Source organism: Solanum stenotomum, chromosome 10 (genome assembly GCF_019186545.1).
Source record: "Solanum stenotomum isolate F172 chromosome 10, ASM1918654v1, whole genome shotgun sequence".
NCBI lineage: Eukaryota > Viridiplantae > Streptophyta > Magnoliopsida > Solanales > Solanaceae > Solanum > Solanum stenotomum.
The window spans coordinates 44,333,255-44,359,232 of NC_064291.1; the positions used below are offsets into that span (position 1 = coordinate 44,333,255).

The 25,978-nt window shown below is 35.2% G+C and overlaps 2 protein-coding genes across 7 annotated transcripts in view; both read right to left on the reverse strand.

Annotated features, from left to right (window-relative positions):
• Positions 1 to 1,379: 1,379 nt before the first annotated feature.
• On the reverse strand, positions 1,380 to 7,632 carry LOC125842524 (probable plastid-lipid-associated protein 10, chloroplastic). The gene is made up of 10 exons (XM_049521826.1): positions 7,547 to 7,632; positions 7,413 to 7,476; positions 6,651 to 6,772; positions 6,370 to 6,483; positions 6,166 to 6,300; positions 5,625 to 5,720; positions 2,901 to 2,981; positions 2,140 to 2,226; positions 1,731 to 1,786; positions 1,380 to 1,644 (listed from the first exon to the last, which is right to left on the reverse strand). The coding sequence occupies exons 2-10, from the start codon at positions 7,420 to 7,422 to the stop codon at positions 1,527 to 1,529; spliced, it is 819 nt and encodes a 272-aa protein (XP_049377783.1). The 5' UTR covers positions 7,423 to 7,476; positions 7,547 to 7,632; the 3' UTR covers positions 1,380 to 1,526.
• A 795-nt stretch (positions 7,633 to 8,427) lies between these two features.
• Positions 8,428 to 25,978, reverse strand: part of LOC125842196 (histidine decarboxylase-like) — a 30,856-nt gene continuing 13,305 nt past the window's right edge. For 3 of the 6 annotated variants that reach the window (XM_049521436.1, XM_049521440.1, XM_049521437.1), the window contains 3 exons: positions 9,431 to 9,624; positions 9,199 to 9,335; positions 8,428 to 9,111 (listed from right to left, as the gene is read on the reverse strand). In XM_049521436.1, coding sequence (XP_049377393.1) covers positions 8,533 to 9,111; positions 9,199 to 9,335; positions 9,431 to 9,624 — 910 coding nt within the window. In that variant the 3' untranslated portion in view covers positions 8,428 to 8,532. Of the gene's footprint in view, positions 9,112 to 9,198; positions 9,336 to 9,430; positions 9,625 to 9,720; positions 10,200 to 10,398; positions 10,463 to 25,978 lie in introns of those variants that run through there. The other 3 variants (XM_049521434.1, XM_049521439.1, XM_049521438.1) reach the window with 3 other exon arrangements.

Consider the following 25,978-nt stretch of genomic DNA (forward strand, 5'->3'; position numbering starts at 1 on the left):
TTAGAAATATGAATGGTTATGTTTGCCCTTTACAAAAAGAAAAAAACCATGCAAACCTATATTATTATATATTTATAAAAATAAATTTTTGTACTAATGTGAAGTACATTACATAAATTTTATTACCACTAACTCTTTATTATCTAAATATATGTAACTCCCACTAATTATATTCATTATAGGTTTTACTCCCACCTCGCATCCTCATACATGATCTCAAATGGATTAATATCATATTCATGACAACTCTTTGTGTTCCCCAATCATATCCTATAAATAGTGACATTTGACACAATATTATACACTTAAAACAGTTGGAAATTTTTTTTGAGAAATCTCTATATATGCTCTCTTCTCTTGTTTTTTTTTTTTTTTGTTTTGTTTAATGTTTATGTTTTTTGTTTGTTGTTATTATAAACTTTCTATTGTTTTGTTGGTATTATTATTGAAAATTTACATTAGTTTGTTGCTTTGTATACATGAGCCTAGCATGTGGTATTTTAGTATCCTCATTTGAATATTGTATTTGTACAAGAGTTAGTTATTTTTGCTTTATGCACCTTTAGTCAATTTTATAATTAAGAATGTATTCTTTTTATTAGGAAGATATATGTACTTTTTATAATAAAAATAATGGATTTTTTTAGTAAATACCAATAGATTTGGATGGGATAAAATATGCCATTTGCCATACAAAATTTACATGAAATATTTTGGGATAAACGTGCAAAAAACATTTTCAAAACTAGTTCTAATAAAAATAACAAAAATAAATTGTACATTTCACGTTGATTTGTATTTTTTTTATCCCCCCGACACTTTATTTCACACCATCCCCAATAGTCGTCAATCTTTACCTCCTATTGTAATACATACAACTGTTTTAAGATAAATTTTTTTGCTTACCTATCCAACATAAGAAAATAAATTTGAAAAACTGATTTATTTCCTATAAAATATTATTTTATGAAAACCATTTTTCTTCATATTGAACACACCCTCTAATCATATTTTTTCTTTAAAAATTTTGAATCATTAACTATATATAGAGAGAGAGATTTAAATATTTAAAGAATAAATATCCAAATTATAATTAATATTAAATGTTGTGACTCTTACATTTGTAACATAAATTGAAACAAAGAAAGTAATAATTTTATGTTGGGGTGAGTTTTGGTTAGACCGGCCGTCTACTATACGTCTCTACAAAATCTATTCTTCAATTAGTGATTTATTGACCTCTTGACTACTGTTATTATATCCTCTGGTTTTGTTTAAAGCTACGTAGATTATTCATCACATGTGAAAGCTGCAACAAGACTAGTGACTTGGCAAAACCAGAATTTCAGTAAGGAGTGTCAAAATATAAAGAAGCAAAATTGAGTAAAAGCTAAAATATATATGTACATAAAACAATATTTTTATATAGTTACGTAATGTGAGAATCCATAAATGCGTGGTAGATTGGTGAAACTTAATAGGACCATACACTCACAAATGGAACTATTTGTATTTGAACTGGCTGGTTAGCAGATAAGAGCATGAGCCCTGGTGAATATAAATACTCCACCACCTCCAACAGCGCGGCCTAAAAGCATATTCTTATCCAGATAAGAAAGGTAATAGAGGCCCCCAACAGATTGCCTGCATATGGACCATCTTCACATGAATATAACAGACTACTAGTAAGAAAATCAATTGTGATATCTTATGGCTACATAAAGTTATACCTCTCTTGACTGGTCACTGGAATTTGAGCTTTGAAAGTCTGAATAAACTGCAGTATCTGCAAACCAAGAAAAATCATTTTGGCAATATTCAGCAACTCTGGATAGCCATATAATGTTGATAGCAATTCGTGAGGTCATATATTTTCATAAAGTAGAGTCTAGAGATATGTATTTTTCCTGTCACAAAAGCTTGCTCCATGTACAAGTTGTGTCTTTAATGATGTACATATAACTTAGGAAGAATGAACTTGTTATAATATACTAGATCAAGAACTAGGTCTCTGTTGTTTTATCATTCGAACTGTACCCGGACCAACTCTCCATTTGGGAGAGGTGCTCAAGTTGATTCTATGCACCTATTGAGTAAACTTATACAGAAGACTAAAGAATACACTACAGAACCAAGTACCTGTAAACTTAAAAATGACCTTGGCAGAATTGCTGGAGCTATTACAGCTTGCAGATCGTCACTGATGTTAATATTTTGAAGACCTATCTGCAAATAATACACAGATATCAAAGTAACTACGTGGTATCCAACAATGAGAACATCAAAATTTGTTTTTAAGTGGAATGTTCATTATCATAATAAGTAGTTTGGGCCAGTTTCGTGATTTTATGCTTGGTAACTGCTCTATGCAACATGAGAACATCAATATTCAAGTAAACAGTAGGTGATGTCTATAACCAAACATGACTTCCAATATTATTTGTTTTTAGTAGGTGTCTGTAACCAAGCTCTTACAGATGCCACCTACTGATATTTAAATCAGAAGAGGCAAAGAACACTCGCACAGAAGCAGGAAAGGCTTCAATATTCATCATCCATATAGAATTTTCAAAAAGAATTTATTTTTCCAATTAGAAAGCATCAGAAACTAAGTAAAAGTAAAGCATCCCAAAATAATATATTCAACTACTAGAGAGACCCAGCACAAAACAAGACATAAAAATCCGACAAGATATGCAATGAATCCGTTAATGTCTATTATCTAGACATGGCCTACAAAGTATGTAGTTCCAAAACCCTACTTCAGAAGGACATGACACGGCCTTCTACTCGAGCACCGGAACTAATGACTAGATAGTATAATTTAAGGAGAAGGATGAGGACACATCCATAAAATGCCAAGAATAATAATATACTTGTTTAGCGACCAGAAAAGTTACCTCCTCAAACGTGAGGTAGATGTTACGAGCAGAAACGCAAGAAAATCTGGCAGAAACTATCAGAGTAGCACCTTCATTCTCCTGTAGGATATAAGCAGATCACTATCAGATCAATTGAATTAAACATGTCTTCTCCTTTTCCTTCTTAGTATGTAATCTAACCTTGCATTTCTCTCTATTATTTCCTCTCAATCTCTCATTCTTCTAGTATATATGAAATTTCATAAGTTAAACAGTTTTACTTATTAACAAACTGATAAAACGACAAACAAGAAGAAGAGAAAATACATGACATCATTTCAAAATGGGCACAAGACATCGTAAGATATTCAGCATCATTAAGCTACTTCTAAATACCAGGAGAGTAACATAGGCTGAGGCATTGACATGTATTCTTTTGGAGGATTTTTTACAAACTTTGGAATCAACCATAACTTTGATGTTTTTCAATGCAATACATTGAAGCTTAATTCAGGTACGGTTGCAGAACTGAAAGGAAATAAGAAGGGGTGAAAGGTTATGCTTTACACCAACACTAACTTTCCATAGAAAGTGAAAGGTTATACTTTACACAATACCACCAACACTAGTTTTCTTTTCTACCTTTCTGAGATTACATGCAGAGGAAGAGACACCACACTTAACAATCAGCGGAGGTCACTTCTAAGTTGAGCAGACTGGTGATATACGAGAGTAAAGATAGAAGATACTTGACGTCCTAAGAATGTTGGGCCCCTGCTTTTTTCAATTTACTAAAGGTGTGGACTGATTCTGGACATATCAGCCCATTAGAGATGTTCTATTATGCATGCTAAATATATCTGATATTGAGGGCCAGTTTATCTTGGTACTACCACAGCTGCCATGAGGACATCAAAAGAGTAGCCCCAAAAGGTTTAAACTTACATACCTTCTAAGTATCAGCTACAACAGTGGTTTAGGAGCTAGTGTAAATTCCTTCTGAACCAAAGTTCAGTTTAGCAGAGGTAACTACTTGAAGTATTTCTTGTTCAAGAATCCATGGAAAGTAACTAATTACCATCTCAATTTTTATTCAAAAGCCTCAAATTACTCATAAATCAGCATCCATTTCATCATGGAAGTTTTTGGAATTGGAATAACTAGGACAACTCATTCATGTCGTTTGTGATCACTAATAATACCCTAAACTTTAGAACCACCAAGAGTTGAGATGCCATTTTCAAGATATTGAAGCAGCAAATATCAACTTTAGAGTTTCACACGTCTTAGATTCCACAATTTGGAAGATGCTATATTCTGACATTCCTTGAGATTGTTTATAATTACTGAAAAGCTAACTTTCTCCTCCTTGACATAAATGGTTGTCAACAATGAAAAACCGGAAGTGCATGAGAGCCGGGCGATATTTACCAAAAGAAGCAGCTAAGTAGATGAGCCTTCTGGCACTTTATGTCATCCCGTCGTACTATTTTTCAAATATCTTTCCAATCATCCAGGCTTTAGAGAGGACGCATTTCTAATTTCTAGTTGTTTTACCTTCATAGAGTTGAGGTTCATAGTAGCTTGATGTCACCAGATGCTACTAAGAGAATTCCTCAACAACAAAAAAATGCTACAAGGAGATACAGTGGAGACAAAAAACACTAGGTGATTCTTTTCCTCTGTCCTAACCTTGTTGGAAAGAGTTACCTGGTACATCCATACTTGTTGCTGGCGGGAGGTGATAGGTACTCCGTGTGAAAAAAGTTAAAGATGATTTTTTGAATAACATAGATTTCTCTAGAATGTCCTAGTATAGAAACTTAGAAATTATCTTGAAGAAATATCTAGATATTCTAGAGTAGTTATCTTAAGGAAATATCTAGATATTTTAGAGTAGTTGCTAGAAGATAAGTTCACTAGAACTTTCTCATAGATGTATCTAGAAGAGTTTCTAGAACCATCCCTAGACAAGTATAAATAAGAGATGCCCTTGTACATTTGTATTCAAGGAAAAATCAAAGCACTTAAAGAGTCTTCTTTCATTACAAAGTTCTTCTTTCCAAATTCTTTTTTTAACTTTCTAGCTTCCTCTTCTTCTTTAGTTGAATCTTCCGATCTTAGTTAACGATCTTGGGCTAGCAGAAGGTTCTCGCATTATACTTTTCTTCTGCTATTCTCTACACTCCGTGGAATTAGTCAAGGAGTGCGAAAGCTGGTCCAAATACCACAGTCATAAAAAAAGTGTTACCTGGTACCTATTGCTAGTGGGAGGTTATAGGTACACCGTGGAATTAGTCGAGGTGCGCGAAACCTGGCCCGGACACCACGGTCATCAAAAAGAAAAATGCTACAAGGAGAAGCACAGTGCATAACTCCGAACTTGAGCATAAGGCTTTTGTCCAGGTCTAACTATCCTGAAGGACCTGAACATTTACTATAGGATCACCTTCTTAAACCTCCATAATGTACATCCTGATAGACGATCATGAAAAGGGGGGGGGGGGGTGGGAGTAATGAAGAGCAGGACAAATTAGGCAGGGGCTGAGAAAATATTGAGTTACATCAGTTCTACAAGATTTCATCTAAGGTGTGTCAAGTGTCTATATTTGTAAACAATATATGTCAATCAATTATGCCTAGATCCCATAAAAAGTAGGATTACATCTGTTTATAATCCTAAAGTAAAAATAGCTTAAGAGAAAGCAATTAAAAAAAGTTTACACCAGCAAGCAAGTAATGGGAGGAAAGTCATTGTTGCACCTCTAATAATCGTGGAACACTCCATTTGATGACATTGCGTACCAATCCTCCATGGGATTCATTCTGGCACTCAAATTTCTGGAAAATTTGACCGACCTATTACATACCTCAAAAAGATCAGTTCAGCTGAGTATGCATGTAACTAGCAAATGAAATAATAGGAGTTGATAAATCTCGCATGAACAGTAGGTTGAGAAAATCTTGACTCGTCATTGAAAAGAAAATAGAGCATTTTTATCTCTTTGTTGGTTCATCTGTAATTATATTAGATGGTAGTGGAATGGATTTGTGATTAAAAATAAAATACAACAGATAGTAGAGACAGATGAATGGAGATAGTCAAGAGGGCTTTGAGGAAATAAAGCTGTTTTTTCTTTTCCAAAGCACATAAGATCTGTGCATTGAAAAGTTATACTAGACTACTGGTTAGGAAGCTTCTTTGAACTACGACAATATGAGGTCATTTTACACATTATATTTGTTAGTTAAACTACAACTGATTTAGAAGTTGACTATTTATCTAGCATGCACCAAATTGAACCTGAAAGAATGGAAGCCTAGCAGCAGATTCAAAAAGAATGAGCACATCTGGTGCAGATGTATACTGCAATCGCCATGTTCCGTCCAACTTACTCAAGTCAATTTCCTTGCCAGCATCAAAACCTTCAACCACAACCTGATTATATCTCAATTAGTCAATACACTAGGATAAAGTGGAACTTCATTTTAGGCACGAGCAGCAGACCATAGCCTCCTCAATGGTGGATCGTTGATCAGCAGTTGTCACTAGGCCTCGTTGCGTATCTTGGATGATATTAAGCAGTTCGTATTTTCGGCTTTCCAGTTCGTATTCAGCATCCTGAGCAAAATCAAAATTAAGAAGTGCTGTGAACAACCCAAGGCAATATCTTAAAACTGTTTCGATGTTAATTGTTAAAACTAAAGAAACTAGAACAGTAGATGTTCAACACAAACAAGTGGGTAAAAGAGATCATGGCATATGAAAACAGTGAAATATTAACATACTTTTGCCACAGTCGATGACATGGACGTTGCCAAACATGTAACTCTTCCATGGTTGTGTACTCCTCTTATGATGTTTGAAAAGGAGACAACAGGTCTCACGCATAGGGCAGAGCTGAAACCTGCTGGAAAGTAGAAATAGTAGCATTTAGATCATTATCACTAATTGTGCTGAATAAACCTGCAATATTACAAGGGGAAGGATTATATGCGCAGGGGAATCATGCCTAAATTGCCAAAAGAGTGATATATAGGATTTAAGAGCTTGAGTGTGGGGTTCATCATCCAGCAATTTGTTCAAGACAATTCTATCGCAATTTGTTCAAGACAATTCTTTTACGTAATCAATTGTTGTCTATCTTATAGAAAGGAACATTAACATTGGCTTTTATGCCATTGTTTAGTCCCACAACCATAGCTAAATGAATGCAGCCAGCTCAATTTGTTGTTCATTTTGTATCAATGTATTCGAGTTGGGATATGACCTACATTTCAACCCATTTCAGTCCAAATAACTTTTTTAGGGTGAATCGACTCATTTATTAACTCAACTCATTTTGATGCGCCCAAATTCAGTTCAACTCGCCCACTTACCACCTATACTTATGACTTACATTTTCCATAATGAAATTTTGTTAGAGCTACTATTGCAAGAGCTTCACCAGAAAATGTCCATACATATACTTGAATCTTCAAAGTGGAAGAGAGCAATAAGCAAATTTGTAACAAAATACATGCAACTATAAAAAATAATAACATTTTTACCTGAAATCATTGGATAGCGATTAAAGTCTCAAAATGAGGCATGAAAACTCCAAGTAGAATCAAACTGAGGCAAACCACAGAATCAACATTAGAAAAAGTGAGAGCAAAAAAATCTGACAAATTAAAATACTTACCCAAAAAGCTGAGATTCTCAAAATGCTTAATTTAGCACTAAAACATCTCAAATTGTTTTTAGCCAAAGAAGAGGCTGGAAATACTGAAAGTTTTTCTGCAGCAAAAGCCCCTGGTTGATGCTGGCCTCATCCAAAATGTGTAATTATAGTTATACCCCTCATATATTGTATTATACTACCTTATGACTTGTGAAGTGTCTTTTTCTATTCCATTTTTTTTATTGCATTCGTACCTATATGACCCATTCAATTTTTTGATTGCTTGACTTTTCAAAATCATCTCAATTTTTCTTCAATACCAACATGAATCGATTGCTATTAGAATGTCTTATTCTATTATTTGGGAAACAAACATTATTCTGATACCAAAGTGATATTTATAAAACCAAATAGGTGTAGACAACCTATTTCTTAAAATATATAAAAAAAAAAAAAAAACTACAACTATCTAAAGAACAGTTGATAGCTATTCTATCACAGTAATCTGTTACAATCAAGTATGCACCTATCACATGACTACATCAAGAAAGAAGAAAAAACAATACACAACTAATTGACTGACAATTAGAATATCAAGGAATGCTATTCAAATTGTTTGTTCAGTGTTGTCTACCATATTTGTAAAATTTTGCCTCTGATGTAAATGTAATGTGAATGTGAAGTGTTATCTCTTTGCAAATCTTTTCACTCTAGAAGTGAGTCGTTTATAATCTAAAACCGTTTATTTTCCTCCAAATAATTTGACAGTATTTATATGTATGCATCTACTTCTTCATTCATAATCTTATTTCAATCACAAATTAACAGTAAGTTGATGTTACACAAAGATCATAAAAGAGTGTTAAGACTTTTCCATTAAAAAAATGTTTCATGTATACAATTTAATTTCAATGTTGGAACAAAAGAATGAATAAGAGTTACAAAATGTCATCTCTATGGAAGACATGTTAACAGCAACAAATGCCATCTCTCGTTTTCTTTGCCTTCTAAGGACTAATATAGTCAATCTTATGATAAGAGCATGCACAATTTTGAGCACCAATATCCTCTGCAACACAAGGAACCTCTGCTTTTCCATCTCGGTACCATTGTTTTCTTTGTTGAACTAGTTCACTGATGAAATTGTCAAGCATTTCTCGGGTGATGCCTGGCATAACAATTACATGTGCCATATCTTTGACGCATGAAAGTTGCCAACGACGGACAAATTCATGGTCACGAGGCCTTTCAAGTACAACTATGATGCTAAGGTCATTTAGCATGACACTTATCCCTGCTTGTTGAAGACGATCTTTCAAATATTTGGCATTGTCAAGGCATTTTTTAACATCCTTTTGCAGGCCAATTTGACCTTTTGCGCTCAAGCTATACCATAGGAAAATTGGAGTTAAGCCGTTACGACTACCAGAAATAGTGGCATCCACAGAAGCAATGTACTCGACATTTGTTGAGAGATTATTGATGTAGCTTTTTCTTGTTATTTGGACACCACAAGGCATTGGGCATCCTAGGAACTTGTGACCAGAAATTGTGACACTTCCAATTGGCTTCTTGAAACTAATCATCTGTTGAAATTGAACAAAGAATAATTAGAATGTCGCTTTGAGAATTAATTAAGAGTTTGTTAGAAGTAAGAAGCAATTGAAACTCACATTGTTTATAAAAGGGGTCATAAGACCACATAGTGCTGCATCACAGTGGATGTAAAACCTATCTTGTGAAAAGCCACAATCTTTGAGTATTTCAAGAATAACATCAACATCATCAATAGCTCCTTTGAAGGTAGTTCCTATAGTTAAAAGAACCATCAAGGGAAAAGTCGTAAGATGACTAAGTTCATAAAAGAAATAAAGAAAAAGGATAGAAGTTGGAGTAGGAATATACCAATTGTGACATTTATAATTGCTGGTTTATCCTTATTTTGAAGTAGTTTTGCTCTTAAATCTGAATAATCCATCTCTCCATTTACTGATGTGGTGATTGTTTCAGAATCCATTCTATACATTCTTGCAGCTTTGAAAACTGAATAGTGAGAATCTTTTGATGCATATAATATTCCTTCAGGAAGTAACTCTCTCCTGCACAATGATATTAAGAAAATTTAAGAGCACTGAAACAATATATAGAAGTTATTATATTATATAAACTCAGGTCAATTCAATATATGAACTTACCCTAACAAAATACCATGGAGATTGCCTTCGGTACCACCATTGGTAACATATCCCCAATATTGGTCCTTTTCAATTTCCCACAGTTGTGCAAACCAATTCAAAACAGCCACTTCGAAGTCTTTAGAATGGAAATCGACAGTGTTTTGAAGGAAAGGATCACCACAATTGTTTAGGTGAAACTGCAAAAGTGGTGCTAAAGTTGCATAGTGATCATAACATATGTTGACTGGATAACCTAAATGAAAATTAACTCGTTGGGTAAGTGTGTCCAAATAATTGACCAAGATAGTGTCCAGAGAGGGACCATCATTCTTCAATCCAGGCTCCATCACCTCAAGTTCCAAGTTCTTCCTTGGCCCTGCCCCTGGTGGTGCCACCTTTTGTTTCTTGTTCTCCACATTCGGGAACAATCTTCGCCGAGCTAAACTTCTGGGTGTCATGGCTAAACTTCTCGGTGTCATGGGTAATGGCTCAAAATCCTGTCAAGAATCATGATAATCCAATTTAAGATATAATAAAACATATTTTAATTTGTCTAACAAGGAGGTCGTACAAAATCCATATATTAGGGGGGGACAACAAAATTTTGCAAAAAAGCTTTTGGAATGAACAAACTGTGTGTAGTTTAAGAAGTGGAGATGTTTGTGGATGTAACAAACATGAAGATCGAGTACGTACCATTTCAAGTGAGAGGCTACCCATTCTTTATAGTAAGTGTTTTTTTTGTTTGCTTTTAGTCCTGGAGAAGCAACTGCTGAGTACATTTTGTTAATATGTTTGGGGTACTTATATATAGGTCTTAAAAGATGAAGGTTTTGTGCACCAACCACCCTTCTTCTTTCCTCTCTTTTTCCTGTTAGTTTCTCACTTGCTTATATAATTGCAAATGTACTTTTCCCCTGTGAGGTTTTGACCAGGCTATTCTTAGAAAGTGACTGCTCAACTTACAAGCCAATATTATGAATGATGGGTTGGTGAGATTAATGAGAAGACAAATCCAAATAAACTAAGCATGCAAAGACTATATAGTCACAAATTAAACGCGTGCGTGTAAATAATTCATTCTTTAATAAGAATTATAATAATGTTAATTCTCATTACAACCCATAAAATATTAATTCTCTATCTGCCTTGCATAATACATGAAATGGTTTTACTAAGTAGAATTAACACTGGATGAAAGAGCTAATGCATAATATACTATGAATAATGTTCATTTTTGTATATACATAAATACAACTTTAAAAGTGACATGTTATAATAAGTTGTTTTCCAAATTTGAAATGCTACTTTAAGTTTGATTTAAAAATTTAAAATTATTCCAAAAAAATATGAATAATTTTTTCCTAATATTTGGATTTCACTAGGATGCTACTTGGTGGATTCTTTGTCTGAATAAGTAAAGTGGAATGTAGCTACTTCACTCCACCAAATGTCAATAATTAGGAACCAAAGTAGTTAACTAAAGATTCGAGAATTGGTCAGCGGACAAAAATAGTTGGAGCTTTTCAAAGACGCAAGTTAACCTTTTGAATTGGTCTATTTTTGACTCTGTTGACACCAATTATAATTTAAAGATGTTACTCATATATAAATGAGTTACTAACAACATGTTGAATAATGAATTATTATTTTTCTATCGCAACTGTGGCATTGTTTACGCAAAATTGGAAGTTGAATTTTTTTATTTGGATTGCAGTTTTTTTTAAGGCAACTTCCGGTTTTTTGTGCAGCAATCCATTGGATTTATCCTGCAGTTGAGCTTGCAGATTTTTAATTTTTTTTTTTTTTTTAAAAAGATGTTAGATGTCACACTCAAAAATAGGGAGGCACGACTGACACTCTATATCGTATTCGATGGAGTTAGCCACTGAAACATATTAGCTAACTAAATTGCGTGGGTCCAAAAGATCGGGCAACACAACATCTGAAATACGAAGTCTGGACCGTTAAAGTCATGACCTGAATAACAATAAGTCATATAAGCAGTGATAGACAAACCAAAAATAAAGAAGTACTAGCTAGCCGACAAGGCCACAACTACACATGTCAAGGCTATGGACTAAAGATTGAAACCTACAAAAAGAAACCTAGAATATTGTGTCCACAATAACCTCTACAAGTGACATAAGCACTGTCAGGACAAGGCCCCGACTATATATACCCAAACTATACAATAAAAGTAAACACCCTCTAATAGCCCCAGGGTAAAATGAAATTACTAACTCACAGTTGAACCAGAATCCTAGCGGGTGAGTCGATTAGAACCCCTGTCTGGACCTGCTCACACGAAACAAAAAAAAGCAGCATCCCAAGCAATGGAACGTCAGTATGAATAAAAATTTACCGGTATATAAGACAAAAAGTAGAATTAAAAATAGCTGCTGTAAAAAAGGTAATAGAGATACCACCTAAAAATGAAACTCAAATAATCTCCATGATCGACATTTGACCTCCTACTAATCAAATATGTGTGGATACTCGTGGAATTATATTGTCGTGAATATAAATATATATATATATATATATATATGAAAATGCATAACATACTCAACCAAGTGCTAGCAATGGTGGTGTCTTCTGATAGCTAACCGACATCATATTCGCCAACTTGTGGTCATCTGTGTCTCATATGTATAAATATAGGCAATAAGTCTCATATCTCCCAATTATAGCTCCGGAGTAGAATGCATAACATGTCATGTCATGGATTTGTAATGCATATATGTTACTATAATCATATTGTCAATCTTGGCCCGCTGATACTCTTGTTCTCATAATCCTGCAATCACTTTTGTATCATGGGACCTCATATGTTTTCCGAATAAGCTTGAAAACTTGACTCGATTTTTAGAAAGATTACTTTGCCTTGAAGATGCTCATAAAAAACATAAGGTTTTTCACTTAGTTCCTATACTTGGTTCCCATATTTGGTTCCTAGAGAATTTATAAAAGAATGTATTTCAAAAAACAAGTGTTTTAATAGTTTAAAATTTTAAGTTATATTTGAGAGTTTTGAAAACCATGTGTTACTTTAAAGATTTTTCAAAATACACTTTAGCGGGGAAAGATGATGTCTTCCATAATCTTTTTAAGTTACACCACCCAAAGAAGAATATGAATTCATACATATGAACATATATATAGTCAAGGAAGCCGATAAAATGACATGTAGATGTCGAATATCCTATTTAATTACCCGAACAAGTGGAATATGATCAACATAATAGCATCATGAAAATAATACAACTACGATTCCAATGCACTTCACAGAAGATATTTCTGGCAATAGAATAGTAAAATATCACATTTGGCGTTTTAGGAATTTCCCAGGAGTCATGCTAAAAGGAAGGATGAAGCTTAGCCTTATACATTTCCAATGAACGCCCGAATGTCCGTAATTTCTTCACAAAAGTTGTTACTTACGTCATAAGCTTCACAAATATTATATATACGCACCTATAAATAATTTATAATTGAGCTTAAATCGACAGATTTTCATAGGGTCCTAACTTGACGAAACGTTCATAGAACTTCGTAAAAACAATCATAAAAGAGTCTCAAGATGATTACCTTAGCAAATCAAGTGTAAATCTTGAAGAACCATCAATAACTATCAAGTTCTAATTTCCAAAACTAGCTCCAAACACAGCCAATGGAAGGGAAAACTAATTGCAGCGTGTAGAGATCACGTTTCTAAGCACGAGGGCAAACTTTAATGGTAGAAATCGCTAAAAACGCACCTTCATCACTCAAGAACTCCAGTGAAACCCTCTCTTAAGCTTTCTTTCTGATTATGAATAAAAAAAAATAAAAATTTATGGGTTAAAACATCGAATATCAGACTTACAATTTTTTTAACTCGACCCGATTCGCAACCCGAATTTTGCTCATGAGACAGTCCGTTGTAAAACACTCATAACCTTTTATTCCAATGTCACTTTGATGTGAGGTTTTGTGCATTACAAACTAGACTCTTAGACCTTCAATATGTTATGTAGTGGGCCCTTCAACTTCTTGTAAATTGAGAGGAAACATCAAGAGGCATTTGGTCCAAAGTTTAGAAAATTTATTTAGAGAAACTTACAATAACTTTTGTCAATCTTTGTTTCGCTACTTTTCTCGACTTCAAAACTTAACATACAACCATTGTGCTATTATAATACCTCATAACACATTATTTTAGCACATTAGACAGTTATAATATTATCTCGAAGATACGGATTAATTTAAACCTTTCAAACGAGTGATGTACTACACAAGCCATTTCTTTAATCCAGAACCTCTGTTTGAGGGATTCCTTTGACCTAAAACTTTAGTTTAATTGTTTGATATTGCCACCCATTGCAATCTTATTCTCTAATGTACTATACCAAGTCATATATATTATGCAAGAATGAGAAAAAATATGGGATCTCACATTAGATTTGGGATTAATTGTATTTAAAAATTCAATTTTTTTTTTATAATGACTTTATATTTAACCTGACCAATTAGACACTCGACCATATGGAAAATGTCAAGTGCAATAGTCGAATTCAAGATCCCTTTTTAAGACATACCGAAAATTTAGAAATTTTTGTTAGTCTAGTTATTTCAAAATTAACTTTAGACCTATACGTACAAAGTTAAAGAAAATCAAATTAGATTTAATATAAATTTTAAATATATGAATCTAAAGTTATGCTTATTAAAGTTAAACTTCAGACAATTTGACAGCTTTTTGGTCTGATAGACTTAAACTTCAAATTCATATGTCTAATAATTGAACTACGAAACGTAACTTCAAACAAAAATGGGTATGGATTGTCGAGTTCAGAGCCAAAAGGGCAGCAACATTTTTTGAAAATTCCAAAAGGGTAACAAAATTATTTATCAAACCAAAAGGGCAACAAATTTAAACACCGTCTAAAACAGGGTTTCCGCCGCAAGGCGCGGATACCCATGCGTCTTGTAAGGTGCATCAACTTTTAGCCTTGTAAGACTCAGACGCCATGAGCCTTACAAGGCACATGGTCATCTGCGCTTTGCAACCTTTTTTTTTTTTTTTTTTTTTTTTTTTTTAATTTTGTGAATTGAGTTGCTAGGCTTCTATTCTTTAATCTTGAGCATTATCTTCTGTTACTAACCAAATTGATCTTCTATTTATTTTTTGCATTTCATTTTATGTGATATGAATTGATCGACATAAAATTTTTTTAAAAATTACTTTTCAAAATTTTAAAAAATTAAAAAATTATGTTTTTAAATATATTGGTTTGGAGATGACGAGCACTATCGACTTCTCACAACGTGAATTTTATTATATCAAAATAAGGACCCACTTCAGTCTTATAATCTTGATCACACTTGTTGCTTGCTTCAGCAACACTCTTTACTTGAGCACACACTTGTTTGCTCTCGTCTTTTCACTTGCTTGGTTTGTTGCTTACTTAGTTGCTTGGTTACATATCAAATAAACCACCTCTATTTATAGGAGGTGATGGAAGAATCTAGATAGATACATACTACTATATTATAGAATATTCCTAGCTATTTTTTTTCTAGAACTATTCTTTCTAGAACATTTCTAGACCATTCTCTCTAGAATAATCATTCTAGAGATATTCCTTCAATTCTCTACAACTCCGGAATATTCTAGTTTTTTCTTAAGTCAATAATTAAGTTGATGATTAATTCTTAACACTCCCCCTCAACACCAACTTAATTTTTCCTTTGCGTCCGTTGTGAGCGATTCTAGCTCTGCAAGCATCTTACATCCATGCCCTTTGAGGATCTCCTCCTTCATCGGATTATTCCAATCCCTATTCTTTGAAGCTTCTTCAAAGGTAGTAGTATCTTTATATTGTTAACCATCTCTGCTAATGTTGCATGTATATACTTTGCATTTGAGCATTTCAATCGTGTCTTCCTTCTTAGTTGAGGTTGCAGAGCTTCTTAAACTTTTTCTTGCAACAGTTATGGAGTTTCATGTACTCTTGTTTTCCATGAATTCTTATTTACTCCTTTTAAAAATATTTCCTCTTTTTGTGAGTTATATTTTTCACATACCTCTTGTTCCTATTCAGCCTTCTTTCTTTGTCATTCTTCTTCAAGTTTATATTGTAGCTCTTGCTCCAATTTCCTTGAATCTAGCAAGGAGACTTCATTGTACCACCATATTGGTGCTTCATCAAGTACCACATAAGTTTTCTCGATTGGCATGACGTATATTGATTCTAACCTTCTCCCTTCCATTATTGGTGTGCTTGTAACTTTTAAGTTTCGATATACTTTTACGTCATTTGGCCCAAACAAGACATAGTTACCAGAATCTGTTAGTTGTGATACAAATAATAAGTTTTTCTTCATACTTGGAACATGATAGACATTTTGAAGTTCCACTTGTCTTGACTTGATTGAGGCACAAACACCGTCTTGCCAATATGAGTTATTGGTCGATTAATGAGCTTTTTCTCATCACCAGTCATATGATTGGAACATCCTGAATCAATGATCCAATCATGTTCATAATCAACCAATTTCTCACTTATAGTTGCAACTGAAATCTCCTCTTCTTTGTTAGAGTCACAGGTGACGAGCTCCTCTTGTTGATTAGTTTCTTCAACTGCATAAGAGGTCTCGAAATCCAAACTTCTTCTTCATCTTTCTGGTTTTGGGAAGAAGTAGCTACATTACCTTTAGCTTTTTTGTACCAGCAATCTCTAGCATAGTGTCCTTTCTTTCCACAATTATAGCACTTCTCCATTTGTCGGTTGTTAAAGCCTTTCGCCTGCTTGTTTTGTCGTTGAGTTCTTTGATGCTGATTCTTTTGGTCTCTCCCTGGCCGTGAGCTTCTCTCTGTTTCTCTTTTTTGATAGTCTTTTCTTTTGGTGAAAAATGCTTTATCTTCGTCTTTTATAGTGAGACTTGATAATGGCTTCTCAGAATCTTCTTTATTTGCCAATAGATTTTCCAACTCAGATAAAGTTGGCTCTGTGGCCCACCCCCGTGTGGCTGTAATTATGCCTTTGTACTCCAACCTTAGACCATGAATAATGATTCTCCCCATTTTTGTATCCGTGATAGCATTCTTTGGATCAAATTTTGATATTTCATCATATAAAGATTTTACCTTTGAGAAGTATTGACTGATCGTCATATTTCGTTGAGAGATCGACAAAAACTCATTTTCAAGCCTTTGTAATCTCGCATCATTCTTTTTTGTAAAAATCATTGCCAAGGTGTCCCAAGCTTCTTTGGGTGTCTTGGCATTCTTAATTCGTTGCAATAACTCATCCTCAATTGTTACATGATACCAATTAAAGAAACATTACCCAGTATTCAAGAACCAGTTTCTTGAATAACACACACAATATACTTAGTAACAGTAACACCAAGATATCGTGGAAACCTTCCTAACTCAAGGAAGGGAAAAACCACATAGAGTTTTATATTAATTCAACAATTACAATTCAGTAAATCGATGAACCTAACTCTAAACGTTTACCCTTTCGATTAACTATAATCGAAACCACCCTCAACTCTCCAAGAAGTCAAACTCGCTTCTTGGTTACAAAAACTCTCAATCTCTCAACTAACTCTAACCCTTAACAAGAAGTCAAAACCCACTTCTCGTTTACAATTCTCACACACTCACAAGACTCTCACAAACACTGATCCAAGAACAGATCAATGCTACTCAACTATTTGAAAGTAATTCTAACTCTAGAATTCTCTCGCTTCTACCTCTCGAGCACTTTGGTCTTCGCTATGAATTTTCTCTCTTTCTTTCTCACTTTTTTTAATCTGGATTATGCAAAGACGACTTCTTCTGTCTTTGCTGTTGTCCTTTTATAGATTCTGAACTGTGTTTGAATCTGACATGTATAAGTAGAGTAGTCCTCACTGTGCTAGGAAACAATTTTAATTATTTCTTTTAATTGCAATACATTTTCCTTTTACAACTCAACTTATCACGTCTCTTTATTTATGCAGGACTTCTTTCGCTGATGGTTTTCCCTTTTTTACCCAATTTTCTTTTTAGCGCGAGAACTGAGAACTCTTCCTTTTTTATTTCAGTTTTATATATGCAGGTTGAACCTGGTTAACTATGTCGATCATCAAAACTGTATTAGATTTATCATTTTCCCCCTTTTTGATGATGACAAATCTACTCCACCTCTTGTTAAAAATCAACACTATATATGCAAGACAAATAATATCTTCCCCCTTTTGGCATATCAAAATGAAAAGTGGTCAATACACAGTAACATACTCTAACCAAAACTCAGAGTCCAGGAAGGGACAAAAGTTCAGAACAACACAGCAAAAGCAATACCAATCTAAGGAAATTAGTCATCTTTAACATAGGTAACACAAACATGACCAAAGTAAGCAAGAAAAACAACATGCACTTTACATTTTAAGCTCAGAAGAGCACCATCAAAAAATCCAAAATATGCAAACACACAGTAAAATATGTCAATGTCTTAAACAAAAAGCACAAGTAACTGAAACGAAAGATCAGTGTGCAAGAGCATTAATGACTAGGCTTAGGAGAAGACGATGATGAAACAAGGAGCTGAAGAACCCGATTCATGCGAGCGTTGTTATCAATCTTTTGTTTTACTAACTGCTCTTGTAACTTGGCTAGTTCCCCCTGAGACATAGTCAAGTCAATACACAAGGAGACATTTTTAGCCTGAAGAACAACAACCTGGTCCCTGACAGTTTTGAGATCACGAAGCAAGCTAGCAACGGGTCCAAATGCACGAAGAGAAACAGTAGGAACCTGATTCGGTTCAGCAAGTAAGCAGCACTCAGCAAGGGAGGACCTAGTCAGCATGTCTGCATGAGTCAAACCTCTAACCTCACCCATGACACAACAAATTTCTTGAACACTATAGAAAGAAGGTTCCCATATGCAAGTTGATGTGAACCAGGCTGAGGATCAACGATTCTAGCCATGTGTTTAATCATTACGGATGGCCAATCTATGGGATCCATGTTCTCCAAAGCATGTACAATGCCCATATCGCGAAAACAAGCCTCATGTCTTTTATGTCCCCTAGGTAAAATGCCCTTATGAACAGTCTCAAACTGCAGTTTATGAAAATGAGCCATTTAACCCTTTAACACCTTCCTAGCCCTAGTGGAGACCCTACCCCGGGAGAACTTAGAGGTAAGAAGATAGTTCTCACCATCCATCAAAACATACTCAGCAAGACCATTAGTAGGGATCTTAAGTATTTCCCCAAGCCAAATATGGTCGAAAACTAATTCCACCCCATTAATAGTAGAGGTTACAACATTCCCTTCCAAAACAGTGAGATTCGTATAAAATTCAACCACTTCCTTTTCAAATACCAACAATTTAGAATCAAGAAACAGATCCCCCCATCCCTGAAAGTTCAATAACCCAAAAACCTTCTTTACTGCATCTATTGATAGGATTTCAGTGTGAAAAGTCCTACCTCTAAGCACAAGCTTGGTACAAAAATACTTCTCCTTTCTAATTTCCAGATATTTTAGCATATTTTTACTCATTTTTTTGCAATGGAGGGGGGGGAGAGACAGATGAAACAGATGCTGAAACTTCCACCGTCTCAGAGTCAAGCATGACTGGAGAAGAGGGAGGTTGAACATGGGACTTACCAACACGACGAAGTTTAGTGTTGGATGCCATGACCCATTTCAATTTGGCCTGAGTTGTACTTCGTGTTAAGGGCATACAAAGAGAGGTCTGCTTTACTACGATGTGTTTGCGGGAACGCCGACATTTTTGGGGGTGTAGAACACTAAGGGGAACATCATCAATATCAAGCTCTTGAAAGAGGGTGGGTGATGGAGAACTAATAGTGGTGGTGGTGGTGGGAATGTAAGTTTCGATTGGAGGCGATGATGGGAAGATAGTGTGGCTAGGGTTTCAAGTTTCTGAAGAAGGCGGTGATGGATATGGTGTGAAGGGATCGTCGGATGCAAAATTTGGTAATGGGGATAGTTGTTGAGTGGGTGATGGATCTTTTGGTAAGGAGGCTAAGGATGTGTCAGTGAAATGGTTTTCTTCCCCCTAGACACTATTTCAAGAAATGATGGTGCCGACGGAGCGTCATTAAGGCGAAAGAGCTTTTATCATCAAAATACTCTACGAAAGGGTTAGCCATTGGAAAGTTTAAGATCTCATAGAGATTCGTGTTTGTTGTTGGTATGTGGGAATGGTGTTTTTGCAGAAGGGGTGAATGAGAGATTTTCTCGAAAAGAGAAGGTAATTATGGTGGTCTGACATAGATGGGACGGATGATTGACAGTTGGGTTTTTGAGGGTAACGTATGGGAAAAAGAAAGATGAATTTCTATTTAATGTGGTTTTCCGCATAAAATTATTGATATGGAGATTTATGAAAGAATAAAGGTGAACCAGGTTCCTTGTGCTTTAGATTAATGACATGATCAAGTTTACACGTGTAATGCATAAATGGAAACATAATGGAATGAAGTGCATACCTGATGTCCTGCGAACCTAATTAAAGCCATGTGAGCACTCTTGCCTCAAGGTTTTAAGAAACTAAGGGTAATATCATTAGACCTGATCAACATGTTGCGTCTTCTGAAAAAGTATACATGAAGCAAGATACTAAGACGAGTTAAGGAAATGCAGATACTTAATTTATTGCGCACACTAATTATGATCTGATTGAAAGGATTGGGGAAGAGATAAGTATTAATCCTGAAATATTAGCCCCAGAGTAAGTCGGCTTTTCTGAAAAGGTTCTCCTCCAAGTGCCTTAGTGAAAATGTTAGCAATCTGGTCATCAGTTTTGCAGAATGTTATCATGATGAGGCCTTTTTCAACATTGTCCCTAAGGAAGTGATGCCAAATGTCTATATGATTGGTACGTTTATTCTTTGGGACATGATTGAAATCTGGCACATAACCCAACATCGAACACAATATCAGGTTTGCTGGCGATTAGATATAGAAGAGATCCAATCATCCCTCTATATTTTGTGTCGTTTAACTGAGAACCAGTTTCATCCTTGTCAAGCTTAGTTGTAGTACCAATAGGGGTATTAATTGTCTTAGTTTCATTCATCTCAAACTTTTTTAGTAATTCCTTGATGTACTTTTGATGATGAATGGTTGTACCTGATGGAGACTATTTGATTTGGAGACCCAAGAAGAAGGTTAGTTCACCCATCATACTCATCTCAAATTCACTGCTCATTAGCTTTGCAAACTCAACTCCAAGTGAGGCATCAGTTCCCCCAAATATTATGTCGTTGACATAAATTTGAACGATGAGTAGATCTTGACCTTGCTTTCGAAGAAATAATGTATTGTCTATTTTTTCACGTGAGTATCCATATATGAGAAGGAGCGTGGATAACCAATCATACCAGGATCGTGGAGCTTGTTTCAGGCCATATAATGTTTTTTCTAGTTTATAGACGAACTCAGGGTGATCCGGGTTCTCAAAGTCAGGGGGTTGTTTCATATATACTTCTTCTTGAAGAAATCCATTTAGAAAGGCACTTTTTACATCCATCTGATATAATTTGAACTCCATGTGAGCCGCAAAAGCAATTAACATCCTTATTGTTTCCATTCTTTCTACGGGTGCGAAAGTTTCGTTATAGTTGATCCCTTTTTCTTGATTGTATCCTTGTACAACTAGTCTAGCCTTATTGTGTGTAACTTGTCCTTGATCATCTAGCTTATTTCGAAATACCCATCTAGTACCTATCACAGATCGATCATTGGGCTTTGGGACCAGGTTCCAAACCGTACTTCGTTTAAACTAGATTAGTTACTCCTCCATGGAGATAATCCATTATGGGTCTGCTAGAGCTTTCTTAATATTCCTTGGTTCAACTAAGGACAGATATGCGGAGAAGGCACACATATTCCTAAGTTTTGATCGAGTGTGAATTCCTGAGTCCAAAGGAGTGAGGATGATTTGTATGGGATGAGAGCTTTAATGTTGACAACTACTTGGTTGAGTACCCTGTGTGGGGTTCGTTATTAATTTACCTGGTTCTTTAGCCACCCTTTCTCCTGTTATATCTTCAGTTTCATGGGTAGCTGAACTTAGTGTGTCCTAAGGTTCCTTACGTCCATCCTCATCTGATTGAATTTCCTAGGGTAGCTTTAGTGGATTCATACCCAAATCTTCGAGATGATCTACCATACTTTTATGAATTTGATTCAGTCCTTCATCAAAGATGACATGCATACTTTCTTCTACTTGATTCGTTCTCTTGTTAAGTATTTTATATGCCTTACTTTGTGTTGAATATCCAAGAAACACTCATTCATCACTTTTGGCATCAAATTTACCCAGCATGTCCTTCCCATTGTTATGCACGTAACATGTACACCCAAAAGGTTGAAGGTGTGCTAGATTCGACTTTATTCCTGTCAACAGTTTGTAAGGAGTTTTATTCAGAATTGACCTTATCATGCATCTGTTAATAAGATAACAAGAGGTGTTAATAGCCTCAGCCCAATAGGATTTTGTTAGATTGCTCGATATCAACATGGTTCTAGCAATGTCTTCTAATGTTTTATTCTTGCATTCCACTACACCATTTTGCTGTGGAGTTCTTGGTGCTGAGAAATTGTGATCAACCCTATTATTAGTGCAGAAGTTCAGGAATTTTGAGTTTTCAAACTCTAACCCATGATCTGATTTGATGCTGATGACTTCACTATCAAATTTCTTTTGAACCAGTTGCATAAAGATTTCAAACATATCGTATGTCTCATCCTTTGTTGCCAAGAATATGGTCCATGTAAATCTAGAGTAATCATCTACGATTACAAATATGTACCTTTTTCCCCCCTCTACTTAGCACGCGCATTGGTCCACATAAATCTATGTGGAGCAGTTCTAGAGGTTTTGTTGTGCTAACTACTCCTTTTGGTTTGAAAGAGAATTTTATATTTTTTCCTTGAGCGCATGCACCACAGATTTGGTCACTATTCAGTTTCTTTTCAGGTGGTCCTCTAACCAGGTCCTTTGTTATTAACTTGTTAATTGTAGAAAAACTAATATGCCCCAGCCTCTTGTGCCATAGAAGAGCGTTTTCAGTGATGGAGCTGAGGCATGTGAGTGAATTTTCTGGACTCATTATCTCTGTTTTGTATACATTTGTGTGCCTTTTACCAAAAAAAACCAGTTCCTTTGTGGTTGAGTTTACCACTTTCCATTCATCAGCAGTAAATATTACTTTATTTCCTTTGTCACACATTTGAGATATGCTTAGCAGGTTGTGTTGTAATCCATTCACATAGTACATATTATCAATTGCTTGTTTGAGGTTGATCCCCACCTTTCGGATTCGTTGTATTTCTTCAGTTTTTTCGTTCCCAAAGGATACGTTTTAGTCATATGTCTGGAGCATGCGTTGTCGAAGTACCAATGTCTTGGCTTTCCTCCCGCTGAATCCTGCAATTATTAGATAGGGTTAGTTTTGGGTACCCAGATCCACTTGGGTCCCTATTTGTCAGAGAAAAGATAAATAAGATTTCTTCTAGCCCATAATGGAAGGGTTTTAGGTGTGGGAACCAACTTTGTGTTGTTGCCTTTTAGTATTTTCTGTGTTTTTTGTACGAAGGCAAAGTTGTTTTTATGTGCAGTTTGCTTTTTATTGCATGCATAACTCTTATGACATGTAAGTCCACAGTGGGAACACATACAATCTATGTTGGTATTATTTGTTTCATGAAAGCCTATTCCATGTCTTGTGGTAGATTGACGCTTTTGGATGCTATCGAGAAGTATGGAGGATCTGGTCCATCTCATACTGTGCTCTGCTTCCATTTTTGTCATGTGAAGTTTCTTCTGGAGATCTTCATTTTTTATAGTTATGGAGTCAAGTTCTTTATTCAATTCTATTAGCTCATTTTGCAGAAGACAATTTTGTTGTTCTAGGTTCATATTTTCTTCTCTCAAAGATGCAAGGACTTCCATCAACAAGTCCTTTTCAGAACATTTTGATTCATATGCATTTATGAGAGTATGGAATAAGGATTCTAGTTTTCCTTTTGAGTAAGATTCAAGATGTTCTTTAATGTGAAGTAGACTAACGTGGTCTTGTTTGTCCTCCTCTTCTTCTTCTTCTGATCCAACCATTGTGCCAGAATTGTATCCTGTGTCTGACAACTATTTTCAGTTTCACCTGGTTCAGTTATGGCTACTAGTGCAAGAAAGTCATTTTGTCAGTTTGCTCTATTGCAAGTAGGGATTGATTTTTAGTTTCTTCATCTTCAGACTCATTTTCTGACGTGCCTCCCATTGCATCAAATGCTTTCTTCATTGAGAGATCTGCCTCTTGGTTAGTCATTCTCCTAATTGTAGGAATGTACATGTCTCCTTTACTATCCTTTATCTTTTCCGATTATTCTTTTTATGTTCTAAGGCCCAGAGTGGACAAAATTTAATGAAGTGATCTGGCCTTCCATATTTATGACATAGTTGCTCTCTTGAGTTTTCAACTATCTTTTGAGGACTTCTTCTTTGAAATGTTTGTCCTCTATTTAACATTCTAGAGAACCTCTTTGTCATGAGTGCAATATTCTCATCTTCAAAATCTTCAGAGGTCGTGGCTTTAATAACCAGGTTCTTCTCCTTTCTTTTGCTACCTATTTCTCTCTCTTGATTTTTCTTCAGTTCATATGTAATGAGATTTCCAATGAGCTCATCTATGGACAATTTATCTGAATCACGTGCTTCAGTGATGGCTTCCACTTTACTTTCCCACGACTCTGGTAGAACACTTAGGAGTTTTCTGACAGCCTTTCCGTTAGGAATTACTTCTCTTAAAGAGTAAATCTCATTTATGATTGTAGTGAACCTGGTGTGCATATCTTGAATTATTTCCCCTTCCATCATTCTGAACAGTTCATATTGTCTGTTCAAGTTATCGATTTTTGATTTCTTGACTTGAGTTGTTTCTTCGTGTGTGGTCTGTAGAGTTTCCCAAATCGACTTTACATCTTGAAATGATGAAATCCTATTATACTCATATGGTCCTATGCCGCAGATTAGAATCTTTTTAGACTTGGAGTTATTTTGGATGGCGAGTTTGTCTGCAACATCCCATTCTTTTCTATCCTTAGGTATCATCGTGACTCCATCTTCTCCCTTCTTTATGGGTATGGTAAGACCATCCAGAACTACGCTCCAAAGATTGGGATTTTCGCTTATCAAGTGATTCATCATATGGTGTTTCCACAATCCGTAGTATTTTCCAATGGTGGTCGAGTTTGAGAGGCTCCTTCTTGTGGGATAGGTGGTGCTGCCATTGATACTTTTCAAGATGTGAAGCTTTTAACGAAAAGACCTGCTCTAATACCAATTGAAGAAACCTTACCCAGTATTCAAGAACCAATTTCTTGAATAACACACACAAGATACTTAGTAACAGTAACACCAAGATATCGTGGAAAATTTCCTAACTCAAGGAAGGGAAAAACCACACAGAGTTTTATATTAATTCAACAATTACAATTCAGTAAATCGATGAACCTAACTCTAAACGTCTACCCTTTCGATTAACTATAATCGAAACCACCCTGAACTCTCCAAAAAGTCAAACTCGCTTCTTGGTTACAAAACTCTCAATCTCTCAACCAACTCTAACCCTTAACAAGAATTCAAAACCCACTTCTCGTTTACAATTCTCACACACTCACAAGAATCTCACAAACACTGATCCAAGAACAGATCAATGTGACTCAACTATTTGAAAGTAATTCTAACTCTAGAATTCTCTTGCTTCTACCTCTCGAGCACTTTGATCTTCACTATGAATTTTCTCTATTTCTTTCTCACTCTCTCTTTTTTTGGATTATGCAAAGACGACTTATTTTGTCCTTGCTGTTGTCCTTTAATATATTCTGAACTGTGTTTGAATCCGACATGTATAAGGAGAGAAGTCCTCGTTGTGCAAGGAAACAATTTTAATTATTTCTTTTAATTGCAATACCTTTTCCTTTTACAACTCGACTTATAACGTCTCCTTATTTATGCAGGACTTCTTTCGCTGATGTTTTTCCCTTTTTGACCCAACTTTCTTTTTAGCGCGAGAACTGAGAACTCTTCCTTTTTTATTTCAGTCTTATTTATGCAGGTTGAACCTAGTTCACTATGTCGATCATCAAAACTATATTAGATTTATCAGTTACAGTAAGAACAAACATGGCATTTCCAGCTTTGACCTTCTACATTTTTGCTGCTTTAGCATCTGTTGGTGGTGTGGTGTCTGATCCATCG